Source organism: Channa argus, chromosome 21 (assembly GCF_033026475.1).
Source record: "Channa argus isolate prfri chromosome 21, Channa argus male v1.0, whole genome shotgun sequence".
Taxonomy (NCBI): domain Eukaryota; kingdom Metazoa; phylum Chordata; class Actinopteri; order Anabantiformes; family Channidae; genus Channa; species Channa argus.
The window spans coordinates 15,253,714-15,271,870 of record NC_090217.1 but is presented as its reverse complement, the minus strand read 5'-3'; the positions used below and the strand labels follow the sequence as shown (position 1 = coordinate 15,271,870).

At 38.4% G+C, this 18,157-nt stretch overlaps 1 protein-coding gene across 2 annotated transcripts; it reads left to right on the top strand.

Annotated features, from left to right (window-relative positions):
- Window positions 1-1,757: 1,757 nt before the first annotated feature.
- LOC137106392 (serine/threonine-protein kinase 38-like) lies at window positions 1,758-18,033 on the top strand. Of its 2 annotated transcripts, none has more exons than XM_067489591.1 (14): window positions 1,758-2,118; window positions 8,436-8,575; window positions 9,660-9,711; window positions 9,805-9,927; window positions 10,169-10,252; window positions 10,342-10,465; window positions 10,745-10,899; window positions 11,064-11,166; window positions 11,338-11,399; window positions 11,690-11,807; window positions 12,063-12,186; window positions 13,430-13,525; window positions 13,631-13,722; window positions 14,064-18,033. In XM_067489591.1, the coding sequence occupies exons 2-14, from the start codon at window positions 8,442-8,444 to the stop codon at window positions 14,186-14,188; spliced, it is 1,392 nt and encodes a 463-aa protein (XP_067345692.1). In that variant the 5' UTR covers window positions 1,758-2,118; window positions 8,436-8,441; the 3' UTR covers window positions 14,189-18,033. The 2 variants fall into 2 exon arrangements, with proteins under 2 accessions (XP_067345692.1, XP_067345691.1); XM_067489590.1 differs by lacking the exon at window positions 1,758-2,118 and adding an exon at window positions 8,171-8,307.
- Window positions 18,034-18,157: the final 124 nt, after the last annotated feature.

Below are 18,157 nucleotides of genomic sequence, written 5' to 3'. Positions count from 1 at the left end.
AAGTTTATTCTGTGGTTTTTTTTGTCAGTCTAGACATGAAAACATACCTGAAATGTGACATAGACATGACTGTATGGTACTGTGATTTCTACGAGTAATATTTAAACAGTAACAATTACTTTTTAAGTCTATGTGTGAGGAATTAAACTAGTGTGAATCTTTCTGAGTATTTCATAAGATAAAAATAGCAAAGGGAAGAAATTGTAAGCTGCTGAGGGGCTAAAATAGGGAGGCTGCTGATCACTTAAAATATACCTAGATAGGAATGTTCAACTGTGAGTTTCAGTTTAAGAAATCGGGAAACTGTAGAAGAAGAAAAACAAATGTTCAAGAAAGAGAGTATTTGTATGGATACTTGTCCAACCTAAGTTTTTTTTGACCCAGAATAACTCTCTGGTGAATTATGGAACACCTTTTCGTGTGTGTGTGTGTTTTCTGCTAAAGAAACAATAGTTTATTTGCCTTGTCAGACAGTAAACAACCTGAACAATAAAAATAATTTTTGTTTAATTTCCTAAGCCTTAAAATCCCCATCAAATGGTGTAGCCTTTATACCATTAAAGAGGCTCAGTGGTCTGAGTGCTTTAGGCTGCAGGCCAAAGAGTTTATAGCCCAAATCTAAATATAGATGCTGTGTCACAGCTCAGTGCGCCCCGGTGATGTGAGAAATATAAAAACAGCCTTGTCTGCTGCACACACCCTAATGACTACACCCACCTATGTGCATGTTGACAGCATGACTCTCAACAGTAAAAGCACTCAGCCATCCAAATAAGGACATTCATGGAAGAGAAGCATCATCTGTCAGTTTATGTCGATTTCCATTGTGTCATGGTCAACAACACTTTGTTATTGCTGTTGTAGTTATCTGTAATTGTCAGCAGTAATTAGGGTATTTTTCCCCTTATGAAGCTGTTTCCCTATTGTCCTGAAAGTCTTTAGTATATAGACACAAACACATGCAAAGAAATGAAAGATTCCACATATATAAAAACCCACTTTGAGCACATTTTTAGCACACTTGCTATGATGACAGGAGGAAACAAGTCAATTTCCTTTGGAATTTTCCTACATTGAAATAGTATTGAAATGTGAAGACATAATCTGGAGTGTGTAGTTTAAGCAATGGTCACATTTTACATACTTTGGCCAAACAAGCAGCACTTTATTGTTATCATATTTTATGGTGTTTTTATCTCATATATTGCAACACTGCTAAACTAGTTCAATAAAATGTCCATTGGATTGTTTTTATTCATCCTATAAAATAGTGACTTTTTAACATTCATTTGTTTGTTCATCACAATGTGACCCTTGATCGACCTTAGGTACATTAGTTCATTAGTTACATAAGTTCATTCAGCCTTTGCATTTATTTATTTATTTACACGTGAAGCACCAACATATTTTCATTAATGGTCATGTATATACGTTTTTTTTTTAAATGCTACAACAACACTATTAGTGCTACGAGTTAATTTTAGTAAGACTTTGCACAGAAGTATAATCCTTAAAATGATGTGACAAATCCTACAACTACTATTGCACGAGCGTTTTCTTTCCTAGCTGCAAGGGCTTGCTAACCAGATGAACCTGCGTCCTGAAACGCAAACCTTGAGGGGCGGGTGAGTCTTCTCATTGGCTAATGCGCATGTCATTCTGATGTATTTGCCACATCTGATTTGTAAATCAAACCACGGGGTTCTTTCATTTATTGCTGATTGGTTCCTTCTGACGTCAATCAGGTGCTACACCGTTGCGTTTGTCAGAGCATCTGATGAGCCCAGCGGTCCCAGGAAGCAGCGCTACTTATTTCGTTTTTTTTTTTTTTTATAGCCATAAAGAAAAGGAAGAGCTGAATGTAGAGATTAAGAGGTATAAATGAAGATCGCAAAAATATTTTCATAATATTTCAGGTTAGCTCGCCATCAGCGTCATAGGGTTTCTGTTATGATTTGGCGTTGATCTTTCTCTAAAGGGCAGCCAATAACTGGAGCATCTAGCCTTCATCTGCCTACATATTAGGCAGAAAAATACGAAATAACCCACTGAAATTTCTTTCAACTGGAACGTGGGCTGGCGGTCAGCCAAAAATCGACTCTGGAGCAGGACACGGAGGTAGGTGGGAAAACACTTACAACAAAAGGGTGTTTGTTTTTATGCTATCCGCTTTTAATTTAGCGCTATTATGGAACCTGCCAGATGGAGACGTGATTGGGAATAGCTACATGTGACAAATAGTTAGCAAGTCGTTAGCGTTAGCCGACCCGAACCCGTCCGAAAATGTGCAATAAATAGCTCAAGCTATCTCAACTTATTTGTATCTCAGTAGTTCATATGATCCAGCGTCTATCTTGCCATTATGTGCAGTGCAGCAGTGGCGGACTAAGGGTGGAAGGTCATAGAGGTGGGAAGGGGAGGGGGGCCACCAAATGGTGCACAAAGCTCCTTATATGCTCCAGGCAGGTAAAACATGTCAGCAGGTGAATGAAGTGTCATCGGTGCACTAATTTAAAAATGTGACAGCGACAAGAAACATATAAAAGTTAACAGTGTTCTACTATTTAATTAGAAGGGAATTTATTTCATGTGGTCGTAATCTTTAAGAGAAACCCGATTAAGGCTACTGTAAGCACCAGTCGGCCACAACAATAACACCACCTGGTGGTTTTAAAATAAGGATTAGTTTTTTTCTTTAGTAAAAATATTAGGAACTTATAAATCCTAATGTACGAGCAGACATGTGAGCATGTAAAGTGGTTAAAATCAGCTCCACCTTTCGCAACAGTGATCTCTGACACTCTTGTATTATTAATTACTTTAAATGCTTTGCCCTAATGACCGTAATCCCTATTGTTTCAAATACGTTGCTGTCCTGGGGGAGTACTTTTACTTGGGTATAAGGTTTGGAGTGGAATTTTGTTTTTTTAGATGAAAAGTTTTTTTACTTTGTTTGTGTACTTCCACCACCTCTGCACACAGTATTGGGCTGCGTAGCTGCAGACTGCACAGAGTGGGGATGCTGGCCTCTGTCCTCCATAACATTGTTGTAGTTGTAGTTGATTGTTCTATTATACTAGAAGCATATTGTCTTAAGTAGCCTAAATACACTGGAAAACAATACACTTGTATAGGTTAACTATGAATATGGATATATTCTGAATATTTTGTCATAGGAAAAAAAATGTGCACAATTGGTGGAAGCCTTATAAAACATATGCTGTTACTTCCCACTTTTCCAAAGAATGTTAGAGATTCCAATATCCAATACTATATAGGCTGTTAAGCCATAAATAGAAATATTAGCCATTATATTAGATTTTTGAACAGACCTTCTGTTTGTGTCTGTGTGTCTGTGTGTCTATGTGTGTGCGTGTGTGTGTGTGCGCGCGCATGCCTGCTTGATTCCTCTCTGGTGTCATGACTGAGCCCTTTGATTCAGAACGGAAAGGGTTTTCTGTCCAGTCATTTACAGTACTTGAAGGGTGGAGTGTGTCTCTGTCTTTTCACACACATAAACTGAATGATTTCAAGCTAAACTGAGAAACACACCATCTGGGGAAAAGTCTCCTCCCCAGAATATATTTCATATCAAAAAAATACCCAAAGCATTTATGAGTCTCTCTGCCAAGTCAGATATTGAATCTGTAAGTAGATACTCCCTTTCTTCTGGGATATTTAGCTGTTTTGATCCATGCTAAAGCACCAATACCCTTTCACATTTCACTTCTGTTGATTTCGGGCTGGCAGCAGATGTGTATTTTGTGTAAGATTGATGGAATTGACAGTTTTAGTACCGTAAATGATGCTTTATTTTCACTTACCATTTACCAATTCTAGCCTAGTGATGATGATGATCAGACTTGGCCTAAGGCATCAGTTATAAGTTCCATGCTTTAGTCACTAAACAGTGCCTTTTATTAATCTCTTCCTTATAAGGATCTGAGTGGCATAGGCATGTTTGTTTAGCTGTTCGGTAGATTTAGGGGACCTTCAAGCCAAAGTGAGTCCCATCAGTTGAAGCTAAATGTAATGCTTGTCGGGCTGAGCTGTGTTGCAGTACCTTCTGTTTGAATGATGCTTGAATTTCCATTTTAGTGAGACAACATTTTAGCACAAAACCCATTGTGGATAGAGTTTTTTTTTTTTTTTAAGAAGACAAAACAGAACAACTTAAAAAAACAAAACAAAAAAAACAGATCTCTCAATGTTTTGGCCCAGCACATCGTGGGCTATAGCAGACTCACTATGCTGCTACTGGTTAGACACTTTTCAGTTTTGAAAATCATTTGATTGGAACCACTATTTCATTGTGTTCCTTGAGTGTTTCTAAAACAGCTTTCGGTGTTAACCATTTTTTATACCGTATTACATAGACCGAAAACAGCTACAGACAAAATGTTTCAGCGTAAACTCATCCTTCCCCACAAGTTTACTCTAGGCAGCAATGCCCCACTGGACAACCAGACAAAAGGAAAGAAGGTTCTTCTCAGGAAGTCTTCAATGGTAAATGAGGAAGCAAAAGCCATTAAACAAGAGAATGACATCTTAAATCTCCAAATCAATGAATTCAGTGCCAAGCTTGCACATTTTCAAGACTTGCAGCATAAATGTAAAGACCTAAAATAGACAGATAAAAAGCTAGGAACTGAAATTCCTTGACAAGAAAGTGCAAGACTTGCACATAAACCTCCAGAAGCAAATTGCCATGGAGGAAAATATTAAGTCTGTTCAAGAGGAGAAAAATTTAATCAAAGGAAACCAGAATCTCCACGAAAGAATCTGGGACATTCACTTGAAATTTAAAGATCAAACTGAATAGGAGCATTTAATTCAAGAGAAATAAAGCTGAAACAACATCCCTGAGTCAGCAAAATAATGTGGTGGTGGAGAAGGTTAAGGATCTCCTCCAGAAGATTTCAAGGCAGGATCACCTGGAAGAGAAATGCAGAGTGAGGGAGCGTGAGAACCAAGTCCTGGATCAACGCAGTCAGGAGCAGATTCAGGAGGTGATTGAAACACTTAAGGATGAAGAAAGGATGAGGACACGGTATAATATGATTAAGAATTACAAAGAGTATTAAAAAAACACAACTTGAATGCCAAGTCTAGGAACTGAAAAGCTATGTTAAAACCACGTCATTCCAAAAAAACACGTCATTGGATGTCATTAGGCATTTTCATTAATTTTAGACAAAACAAAAATAATGTTGGGGCTAAATGTCCAAATATCTGTGCAACTCTATTTGATGACCTAAAATGATCAAGTGTGTCTATGATGGAGCAACCTACTTTTTTAATTTAGTTTTTCAATTCAAAACATACTTTAGTCTCCCGCTGAATAGCGCACCTCCATCAAAGTGTGGTACCTGGTTGAGCTGACTCTGATAAATGTTTTGTTGTGCTCAGATAACCCTGTACAGAACTCAGTAACCCTAGTTTGCAGGTGGCCCTGTTTTACCTCCCAGTATGGACGACAAGCAGTAGGCATTTTGCAGCGGTGATTCAGGGATTTTTCTCAGAATCCAGGAAGTGTCTTGTTGTTGTGGGATTGTTGGGGCCGGGACAGGAAAATGACTAGTGACCCAGACAAAACATGGGTCCTATCTTTGAGCTGCAGGGTTGTTTTATCTTGACTTGAAGTAATCAAGCCCATTCATGCATTTCTGATGGTCTACTGCTGAAATGTTTTAATCGTTTACACATCCACCCTCTTCCTCTCTCACTCTATTGCATAATGTACTAAAAATGTGTTCATTCAATTCTGCAGTTAAAATGAGCGGCAGTTAAATCTCCCTTCATCACAATTTATTCAACTTGATATAGGCATTATTTATTTTTGTCTTAAATTAAAAAACGATTGGAAGCACTTGTGGCATCTCCCTCTCTAGCATATGAGTGTTTCTTTTGCTCTCTGCAGTTTTTAAATCACCCACATTGGGGCTGCACATCAAATTAAAGATGCCAATATATATCCCATAGAGAAAATACTAAAAGATTACCTGTGAAAGAGGACTGAGGATTGATCAGTTGATAATATTGCTTACAGTATTGATATATGACTTATAACATTGATAGTATATGTGCGACCCAGCCAGGGTTTCCTCTGTTTGTACTGATGATGTCATTAATGATGTCATATATGTGCCTTTGAAGTTTGTTTAACTAGTTGTCATAGAACCAATGTATATAGAAAGTTTGACAAGATATGTAGTTGAGCTCAGCCTTTGGAAAGAATTGACTCAGCTATAGGAGATTCAAGGTGCAGGTATTGACAGAATGGACTACAAGGTAGAAGTGAAACGTTCAGTGCACGGTTTCTTACCTTGTTCGGTGGAGTTGATTTGTGAACCTGTTTGTGAAATTACTATTGTAAATGTGTACTGTAGAATTGCTTCGTTATAGGCTGAGTGGAGAAATGTGGAATTTAATAAATGTTCAGTATTCGTCATACAATGATCTCTGGAGTGGATAATTCTGAAGTATCGGAGACAGGCCACGAAGCATCCAGCACATGATTCCCTGACCCTTTTCTGGGGTCACATAAATATTTTTACACCAAGGATCTGAGAGGGATACCTCATGTCATAGTGGGATTATGGGTTTTTTCCCGAGCTTATTAAGAGTTTAAAAATGGGTATCTTCCAATCATTACCCTTTACGCTGCCTGGCTCGTCAATGTCTGGAAAAAAACTGGATTTTACACACACTGAGGTTCTAATAAAAGGTTTCATCACGTGGCAGTATGAAGGTGCTTTTTCGGGCTTTGACTCTTATAAGTTACTCAAAGTCACGATCATTTTACCGACTCCTGGTTCGATTTTGAGTCCCCGAATATGCAAGTGCCCTTCTAGTACCTCTTTGAAAGGAAGCAACACAATGGTGTGTTCCACAGTAAGATTGTTGATTCCCACACTTTGACACTGAATATTACAGAGCAGGGCTTGACATTAAGCCTTTCCACCCTTCAAAGCATTTGACCTTTGGGGAAGTAGCTGAGATCTCTTACTTGCTCAATAGCCAAGCTTTCTTAGACAAAACACTACATTGATGGATGAGGATTATAATGATAATCTGTACTGTATAAATTTAGTATTTTAAAATGTTAAAAGTTGGGGAAACTGTGGCTCAGCTGGTAGAATGAGTTGTCCAATGCTATCAAGGTCACAGAAAAGTGTTTTTCTTGTGGGGATTTCCTTATTAAATGAGTTACTTAATTTAGCTTAAGATATGAACTTTTATATTAGAAGACCAAAAGAACTATATAAATATTCAATGCTATACCTGTATTTTTGTTTGAGTAATGGTAAATAAATACTCATCACAAGTTATGATAAACCCAGAGAATGAGATGAACAAAAATAAATAAAATAGCAGAAATAATAACATTTTGATTGAAAGTCTATCTAAAACATTAATATACCATCTGTAGTCTGCTTTTACAGCTTATATTTACCAAGCTAATTGATCCAAATACTGAACAACCTGAAAATTAGGGTTGGCAGCTTTAAACCTTGATATGCCATAAATGAGAGTAAGGGGCCTGAACAATTAATAATAAGAGCCATAGCAGGAGTTTTATTCCAACCTTTGATTACATCATAAATAAACAGAGCCTACATTAACAGTTTTAACAGAAAAAGAAAATGCATATTATTTAACACAATTTGCTGAATTATTTGCCGTTTCTTTTTTCATTGTTACTTTATGCACAGATGCACCGACAGGTGCAGAGAAACCTGTGGTTTGGATGGGTTTTCATAGTAAAATAACCTACTTCATATTGAAGTTTTAACAGTCGTAAGATTTTCAGCCATCTGATCAAGATGCTAATATACCAAACTTTTTGGAGTTTTTAGGTTTGAAGCTTCTTTTAACAGCAGCAGAGTTTGGTCTTTCAGAGGGGACCGGTTTAACACTGTGTGTGTGTTTATTACACGCCTTTCTGTTCTATTTAAACCACAAATGGCAATAATCAATACAAAATGATCGACAAAAATATTTCTACTTTATTAACAACAGACATAATTTGCCACATTCACACAGTGTAAAGTTGACTGGCAGGTTGCAGCTTGTGCTGTTAAAGTTGTTGAAGGACTCAGGAGTGTAAGGTTCTCATTAGGGAAAGCAGGGTGAACGCTAGTAGCATGGCTCCACGTTGTTATTGCTCCATGAAGTTATCGTGAAGTCTGTTACCAGAGAGTAATACAGCATCAAATGAAAAATAAAATGACCCAGTCTCTGGTTCACCCGAAAGGACAGATGATAGAAACTGGAGACACACATTGCACCCTGGTCTACAGTGAAGTAAGATTTTAACCAAATAAAAAAATGAACATCTGAAAGAGCTGGAGATCTTTATCAGCACATCACTGCACTTTTCTCAGGGTTCTTCATCATTTTATTTATTATTTTTATTTATTTTTTTCTTACAGGATAGTATGGCCATGACGGGAGGGACTGCAGCTGCCCTTCCCATGAGCAACCACACCCGAGAGAGGGTGACCGTAGCCAAGCTGACACTAGAAAACTTCTACAGCACTCTGCTTACCCAGCACGAGGAGCGTGAGATGAGGTAAAATGAAATCCGATATTTCATACCCTACATTGCCTATTGATTTGGAGGAACTCGCCTGTCCAATGTGTCTATTGAAAAAAAGAGACTTCACTTTATTTACTCAATGAATGTTCGAATAGTTTCAGTCACCTCATGCAATACACGTTCAAGATTTAACATAGTGCCAACCAGTTCCTTCATTTTCTCCTTGTATGTAAATGTAGCTGTTGTTTAAGTGTCACTCGATCCGCTGCCGTAAAAGGTAACACAACAAAAGCATCTCATTACCCACCTCTTGTGGTTTCACCTTAACTGACGGTTGATCTGCAATGCAGGTAACATGGTTTTGGTGCCTGTAAAAGACACTTGACTCGGTGTTTACACCCATGGATAAACTGTGAGGGGATTCATTTTCAAGAGCTGTAACAGTTTAGGCCACCTAATCACTTTTCGTATGTTTCTGCTCCACAATTTATCACTCATAGTATTTCCCACGCAAGTGTTTTAATCTGTCTGAGGACCGATGATATCCGCAATCAAATACTCACAGGGCTATTTCCTCTCGCTCTACTGGACCTGTAGACCCCTTATTTGCTGCGTAAAATGTCAAACACACGCTCAGATCAGCTGCCAGTCACATTTCGCGGATTTAAACTGATCACAGGATGAATGGTGTGAGCTCTCTGCTCATTGGTGGAGAAATACGCCTCAACAGACAATTGGGGTCTGTGCCAAAGATTTTATACCTGTGATAAGCGATATCATTCTGTAACAACCCTGAATAACCAAGTTTGAACAAGTGTCTCTGTGGTCCCCAAAACTCATAAAACAAAGTGAGACCTCTTCATTAGTAAAACCACCAGTTGACCCTTTATCAGTTTCCGAATCTCCCAGTTTGAATGTTCACACCATGGTCAATAAATCAAACTATAGTTCAGAATCAAGGTCTTCAGTAGCCTATTTGAAGCACGTACTGTAGCTGTTGTAAGATAATGTGAATAGGTTCTTAATATGGAAATACAAATGGGATACAATAACTGGACTGTTGGTGACTGTGGCACAGGAGGTATATAACCTATATGTTATCTTTCTTAAATTGTAGGCAGAAAAAGCTGGAGAAGGCTATGGAGGAAGAGGGTTTGCCAGACGAGGAGGTACAGTGTGCCGCGTTTTCTCAATTCAACAGAATCCAAATGTTTTTTCGTGGGCCTCTTTTTATTAACCTTTTCAAATCATGTGGTCTGCAGAAAGTAATGCGGCGCTCGCAACATGCTCGTAAGGAGACGGAGTTTTTGCGACTAAAGAGAACGAGACTGGGCTTGGACGATTTTGAGTCCCTTAAAGTTATTGGACGAGGTGCATTTGGAGAGGTACATAAAAAAAAAAAAAAAGATTGGGAACTTTAACTTAAACTTTGATTGCTTGAAATGTTGCAAGAGAAAGTCAAGGCCAGGCCAGGAGCAATGTGTGTGCTTTCAGTGGGTCTTCTGTGCACTTTAACCTCAATGTGAACTTTTGCTATGTTTTTTTGTCTTTTGATGTGGTAAAACTGCATAACCTGCTGCCTTTATGCAAGAACATTTGTTTGTAACTGTGATCTCAATCCTCCAGGTGCGATTGGTGCAGAAAAAAGACACAGGGCACATTTATGCCATGAAGATTTTAAGAAAAGCAGATATGCTAGAAAAGGAGCAGGTAAGGTTCTCAAGAATGTTAAGCCACACTGCAGCAGTCAGGGTGTTGTATGTTCGAAGTGTCACGGGTTGTCGGCGGTCTCCTTGCAGGTTGCTCACATTCGGGCAGAGAGAGATATTCTGGTGGAGGCAGATGGTGCCTGGGTGGTCAAGATGTTCTACAGCTTTCAGGACAAGAGGAACCTGTACCTCATCATGGAGTTCCTGCCTGGAGGTTTGCATTAAAACATTAAGATTAATGAGTCCTCCGAATATGGAAACGCAATAATAATATTTATTTATCTTTGATGGCCATTTGTCAGTCTGTCAATGCGGATTATAGTCTTTTGATTTTAGTCGGGGTTCTTTTTTTGTTGATTAACTCCCACGATGGCTCATGCTAACTACCCTGATCCTTCTTTTTATTCCAAACTAACCAACAGGAGAAACCTTCTGTGTATCTGTAGTTCTTCTGTGTATCTGTAGTTCTTTTGACTTTTGCGCTTGTTGCTAGGTGACATGATGACACTGCTGATGAAGAAGGACACTCTATCTGAAGAGGCCACCCAGTTTTACATCGCAGAGACAGTCTTGGCCATTGACTCCATCCACCAGCTGGGCTTCATCCACAGAGACATTAAACCAGATAACCTGCTGCTGGACTCCAGGGTGCGACCACGCATGCAAATGTATATTTCTGTTACTGTGATACCTTTTACCTTCTGCCACAAAAACACAAAACTTTATCTCATGGATGGTTCCTGACGTTTGGTAAAACATACATTGTGTGGTGCTTTTTGCAGATGATTTATCAAATGTCTCTTTGTCCACAGGGACACGTTAAACTGTCAGATTTTGGCCTGTGTACGGGACTGAAAAAAGCTCATCGAACAGAGTTTTACAGGAACCTGACGCACAACCCACCCAGTGATTTCTGTGAGTTAAAAATATAATTTGACCAATAAAAGTGAAATAAAACCAGATCCAGGTGCAGATTATTATAATAAGTAGTAACTTATGTGAATTTTTTTTTTTAAATAAAGTTATTTATTTGGTCTTCTTTGAAAAACATTCTGTAACTAATAATTCCTTCCTTACATGCTGCAGCCTTTCAAAATATGAACTCCAAGAGGAAAGCAGAAACTTGGAAGAAGAACCGGAGGCAGCTGGTAAGGTTTAGGCAAGGTTTAGAGCATTTAGGGCAACGTGTTTAAACATTTGTTGACCAAGCATTTTGGAATGAAGAAACCCATCACTCAGTGGAGTGATGCTGATGGCTGATGTGTTTGTAATCGTTTTTTAGGAAACGACACAGGCCTATCAAATAGTTGAATAAGCTAAGAAATTGTTTCTTGAATCAGTTGCTGTAACAATACTCCACTGAACAATTGTATGTTACATGGGGAAAATGGAAATTAAGCTTGTTCTACTGAGAACCCTTCTTTTTTGTGACTCTTAGGCTTATTCCACTGTGGGAACACCCGATTACATTGCTCCAGAAGTCTTCATGCAGACGGGATACAACAAGCTGTGTGACTGGTGGTCTCTGGGTGTCATCATGTATGAAATGCTAATCGGTAAGCATGCAGTTGACCTAAAGCGACAAAGATCCAAAGACAGGCAACGACTTAAAGTGTAAAAATTCTCTAATTTGCCATCAACGAGCTCTGTGGTCATTCTTACATACATTTTAAACATGTCTCTGAGGCAGTTTGTTCCTTCACGCTTTAAGGCCACCAACGCTATCCCAACGCTTGATGCCGCTTTATCTTCATTGATTTTAGTATTGCACTACCACAAGCTTTTTCTAAATTCTCAATGGGTCTGCTCAGGTTATCCACCCTTCTGCTCTGAGACACCACAGGAGACGTACAGGAAAGTGATGAACTGGAAGGAAACCCTGGTCTTCCCACCTGAAGTCCCCATTTCAGAGAGGGCCAAAGACCTGATATTAAGGTATTTGAAGCTCTTTAAACTGGCATGAAAAAAATTTTAAATCACCTGCACATCTTTGCATTTCTAATTTTTTTTTTTTTTTTATTGGTTTTGTTCAATGGCAAAATGAAAAACAATTAATTTTCATGCATATTTGAGCAGAGAATATCGGCCATATCAAATTTGGATATGTTACTTTTTGCAATAGCTGACAAATCCGTGGCATTCTACTGAGTTTTTCCAAAAGTTGAAGTGCAGATGTCTTAAATCATTCATGTATGTCCATTCCAAACCAAAATAGCATGACTTAGAAACTCGTCATTTGATACTACTGTAGATTTGAAGGCTATTCTCTACAAAATCTACTGTAGCCCAGAACTAAAGATTAAAAAAAAAAAAAGATGTACACTTAAGTCTCCAGAGGCAGGCTACTCGATGCACTTAGGACAGAAGATGCAATGGAAGGTGCACATCTTGTGCAAAGGTGTAAATTGCAAAGGTTGGTAATTTAGAAGAAAAGATTTAAGTAGGTCAAGATTCACAAACAGTGGACTTTAGATGACTGGAACAAAGTCTTGTGGACTGATGAGCCAAAGTTTTGAGGTGTTGGATCCAAGCGAAGAACATGTGTCAGATGCAGAGCTGCATTAAAAGATGATAGATGCCTGCCTAACAACATCAGTGAGGCATGGAGGGGGAAACATAATGATCAGGGGATGCTTTGACAGTCAGAGTGGGTGCTTTGCATCATATGCAAGGCATCCTCTAACAGCATGTAAACCAGTCCATACTGGGCCAGGACTGACTGAGGACAACTTCATTTGGAAGCCAGACAATAACGCCAATCATTCTACCCGGTTTTGTTAGAGTTATCTGGAGAAGAAAGTAGCTGCTGGAATACTTTTATGTTATATTATATTTTATATAATGTTCGCTTTTTGTGTTTTGTGATTCATTTACAGCCATTTGATTGAATAAATCCATGGAAAGATAATAAAAATACCAAAGTTTGTAGGTGTTTCAGAAATTTGTTTGTGAGTGTAGGTGAATGCTTGAACGCTGAGACAGACCACCTCTCACCCAATGACCGCTTGGTTAGGCTCTAGCCCCCCCCACGACCCCACACAGGATAAGTGGTTACTGATAATGGATGAATTCACATGAACTGCCACAAATGTTAATGTTTCCTGTGACTTTTTGAGTAGATTTCTTTTTCTTTCACATGAACGTGCATTTAAAGGCTGCTGCTGTTTGTGTGCTTCAGGTATTGCACTGATGCTGAGAACAGGATTGGAGCTGTGAGTGTCGAGGAGATCAAAAGTCATCCGTTCTTTGAGTCGGTGGACTGGGAGCACATCAGGTACGGGGAAGCTTTTTATTCATTTTTTTTTTCTTCTATTTGCAAAACCGCTGACTTTCTCCTGCCTTAGTCAGACAATGATTCCCCTCCGTCCTGACTTCACAGGGAGCGGCCAGCAGCTATCTCTATTGAAATCAAGAGCATTGATGACACCTCAAACTTTGATGATTTCCCTGAATCAGACATCCTCCAGCCAGGTTTGTTTTGTGGAGTATTCTGCTAGTTGCACTACGAGACAGTTCATTAATCTGAACAGCAGCCTTTTGGGGAAACATTTGACTAGAACTCAACAAGCCACACTGGGATATGATCAATAAATAAACATAGATTTTCAACAGAAGCAACGGTATTGAGCCAACATTTGATCACTTAATTAAGTTCAGAGTAACAACAATTCTAGTGTTGTTGTCTAAGCTAATTCTTCTTAATATCATCATCACTTTAAATAGTCACAGGGGCTTCTCGTTTACATTGTGTGGGCCATAGCGCCCCCAAGTGGCACGAAAAACAAACTCATTTTGTCCTTGTTTGTTAACAGCCAATTCAACGGAACCAGACTTCAAGTCCAAGGACTGGGTGTTCCTCAACTACACGTACAAACGCTTCGAGGGGCTGACTCAGCGAGGCACTATCCCCACATATATGAAGGCAGGGAAAGCCTGACGTGTTCAAAGCGGGATAAAGTGTGGAGAAGAAAACTTGACATTTACGGACACAGGGTCGGGCCTTGGAGCCCTGCTGGTGCTGAAGGCTGTCCTGTCAGCCTCTCAGTTTAAATTTAACCCTCATCGCAACTTAAGCATTAGGTCTTCTCAACCTCCGCAAGAACGCCAAGAGCTCGGAAATTAAGGAGAGTTACCGCATTACCTCGGCTGTTTATATCATGTACACGTGCCCTTTCTAGCCATAGCTCTCAGGCCAGCTCACTAAGCAGGACACTAAAAATCTGCATATCTGCATGTTTAGCAGCATATTGCTTCCGGAGAGGATTTTTTTTTTTTTTTTTTTTTTTTTTACTGCCAGAAGACAAATGCGCAAATGAGGCTTGAATACATATCACTGCTTTGACAGTTTTGTAAAGTTCAATTAGATCTGATAGGGAAGATGTGACCCTAGGAATAGGAACAGGAATCCTTCAACTGGTCTCATGTTCATTATTAGGAGGAAAGTTCCAGCATGATTTCAAGTTTTTTAACTTCTTTAGTTAGAAAGTTAGTCCAATTTAACAAAAATAATAATTTCATAATAGTAGCAAATGTATATCCTCCTCAGGATGAAACGCCTTCATATTAGTATTTTATCCAAAGCTTTGGTTTATGACTAAACATGCTTGTACACGTGTTCAGCCTCCGCTGTACCCGGCTACTCTGCTAATGGTATGTAACAAAGATTGACAAAAGTAAAGGAAGAAGTAAAGGTTGGCATCCTGACATACTAATCTTAACATGGTGAACATGGTAAACACTGATTCATCTCAACTTTACCATGTTAGCAATGTCATTGTGAGAATGTTAACATGCTGCTGTTGGCATTTAGGTCAAAGCTCCATTTTATAGGCTCACAGAGCTGCTAGTGTGGCTGCACATTGTAAGTCTTGGTTCTTTATGTATTGAAATATGACTTTTCTGGGCAGTTTTTTTTTTTTTTAATTTTGTGTGATGAAAATGCTCATACAGGACTTAACTCAAATATATCAAAAGCGGTAACATTAAGTAAGATGTAAACTAACAAATCATGCTGGAATCCTCCTCAAACCCTCATGGTGGTGAAACAATGTGCAACTTTGTGTCAGCTCTGTGGAGCAACTCTTCCTGTGGCTTTGCTCCAGCACCAATTTTTTTTTTTTTTCTCACACAGAGGAACAAGTTGTTGCCTGGAGACCTCTGAATGCAGTTTACCCAGTGCTTGACATCCGTTACTGTGGAGTGTTGCCTATTCACATAGCCAGACAAACTGCAGAATGTGTCACTTCCTTTAAAGAGCCTGTTGTTTTGTTCAGGTTAGCTCTGTAGTAATTGATATTTCCCCTGATTTTAATTCTAATCTGTCTAAAGGCCAACCACCTCCTCCTTACACGGAAACCACTTGCAAAGTGCCTTTTAAACAGTTGACTTTTTTTTTTTTTTTGCCAATCCTCTAGAGATGTTATTGGGCAATGATTAGAAGGGTGTTAATTACAATATATGATCATGCTAAAGGTGTTTGAGGTACAGGGAAAAAGCAGAAAGGAATAAAGGAAAAACAATTCTTATTTAAATTGATAGAAAGCATCACTTGTGTCTAAGCAAACCTAAAGCTCTGATGTGTCAGTCATATTTAGGCTATAGAGTAATAAACGAATCATGAAACAAGGGCAGTTTAGACAAGAGGTTATTATAGGTTGATTAATAAAACAGTGGGCTCATAAAAAACGTTACATCAAAGCAAACGCAACAGTGTGTGTTTGTTCGTAAAGATTGAACTTAAACAAGAATATATTAATTCCGTGATATCTTGGAGACGTAGTGTTTTTGTCTTCTATGTTCCTAAATGTCTCTTCATGTTGAATTAAGTTTCCATGGGCTGTTGTTGTTCCTTTAAAGCCTTAAATACGAGGCCTATTCTTCTCAATGAAAGAAATTATGTAACCATCACGTCTGCTAAGAGTTGTGACTAGACAGCACTAAAAATAGTTACCAAAGAACTGATCATCCCATGTGATCTGAACACACATTCATATGTAGCTATTGCTTACTGCACTTAACCTAAAACTACCTTTAAAAAAGAGAACCACCTTTACAGGAGCTAACATCTGTAGTGGAATAATTTGCCATTTCTATGTCTACACTTGTCAAAATGAGTTTGCAGAGACAGATGTTTCTTATTTAGCATATCTGTTAGATGGAACGAGGAAACATACAGGGAAAGGAAATATTCTGAGAACTTCACTATATTAAACTAAGACAAACTGTTTTTGGTGCTATTCCTGAGGAATTGATGGGGAAAGTAGGTGGTCTAGCAGTTTTTAAACATTCTTCATCCAGTTAGTCCTGCTGAAAATCTGTTGGAAAGAAAGCACCATCAAGACTAAAAAACAATTTTTAAAAAATCACAGTTAGGTGCTTGACTTTTTTTTTTGCATTATTTATTATATATTATATTATATATTATGGAGTTTCATACTATTTGGTTTCTGTACAATTTAAATGGATACTGAAGCATTTTTTTTAACTGTGCTTCTGTATAGTTGGATAACTCCGGTTTGATAACAGATTTGAAGCATAGTAGGCAAAATTGGCTGACTTTTCATCTCCTCATAAGGAAAATCTTAGTCTGAAGTAAATGTGCACATCTCTTTAACTCCACACCACCTGTTTGTAACACAGGTTCTGTGTTAGAAATGTATATTCCCTAGCACAAGCCAAGATAACCCCAAGGATATCATAATTCAAGCAATCTGGATTATGTCAGATAATTTTATTTTCATCACGAAATTAGAAATGTCTGGGTTTAAACAAAAGACAAAGTAATCTCCAAGCTAATGACAGGCTGTGTGCGCTGCAGCCTTACTGAAAGACTGTACAGCGGCAGCAATGAAGCATGACATGGGATTTTTGGTGATGGATTTTTTGTTGTGTCTCATCACTGGAACACAATAAAACAACTGGGGGAAAGTGTTTGGCTTTATGGCTTTTAGCCGTATTCACAGCCAAACAGTTCTGACCTGTTTGACAAACTATTCTGTAAGTGTGTGACGGTGACAAAAACAGTTTCATGAAGTAGATACTCACTGCTTTTTTTTTGGCAAACCCATGTTCTGTGTTATAGAGAAATTATTATACTTTTATGTAATTCAAAAAGCAGTTAAATTCAAAAGCAGGGTAAATACAGCATTTGACATCTGTACAGTTCTATAAATGTATATACAAGATGACTTGAAATCCATGACTGTGCCACTTTAACTAGAAGGAGCTAAATTATTGTGACTTCAGGAGTTCAAGGATCTAGAGGACTATATCATTAACGTTACTCTCATTTCAAGTTCAGCAATTGACTTTATTCAAGGACCAAACCCGCTTCCTGACTCACCCTCTATGTTGTTAGTCAGATTAACGTCGCACCATCTGCCATGATCCTATGTGTAAAGAAAACATTTACACAACTCCGAAAGAAAGAGAAAATTGTAAAGGATCAAAGCAGATGACAGCCCCATTCACATCTAATATTTAGTTTTAGACGTAAGTGGTCGACTTCTTTGCCTGGGAAGCCTCAACCTCTTGCAATGGTTACGTACGTTCCCCACCTGTTAGAGCAAGAATTCAGTTTTCTCATTAATGTGTAAAAGGTTTTAAAGCCCTTTCACAGGCCAGGACTATGTAGTTAGGTAGTTTGTGTAATGATGTGTACATATTGTTGTAGACACTTGAAGGAACTGTCTATGGAGTGAAGGAAGGAAAATGCTTATTATATTGAGTATGATGAGTTTTTATGTTGATAAAATGCTTAAAATAATAAAATGTAAAACTTAAGAGTCTTGAGTTTGTTTTGTTGAAGATTAAAGGCAGGTGCGTGTTCTTACTCCTATAAACACATGAAGTGTGGAGGCCAAAAAGTTCCTAACTCCAATTAAATGAATTGAATTAAATAACAATG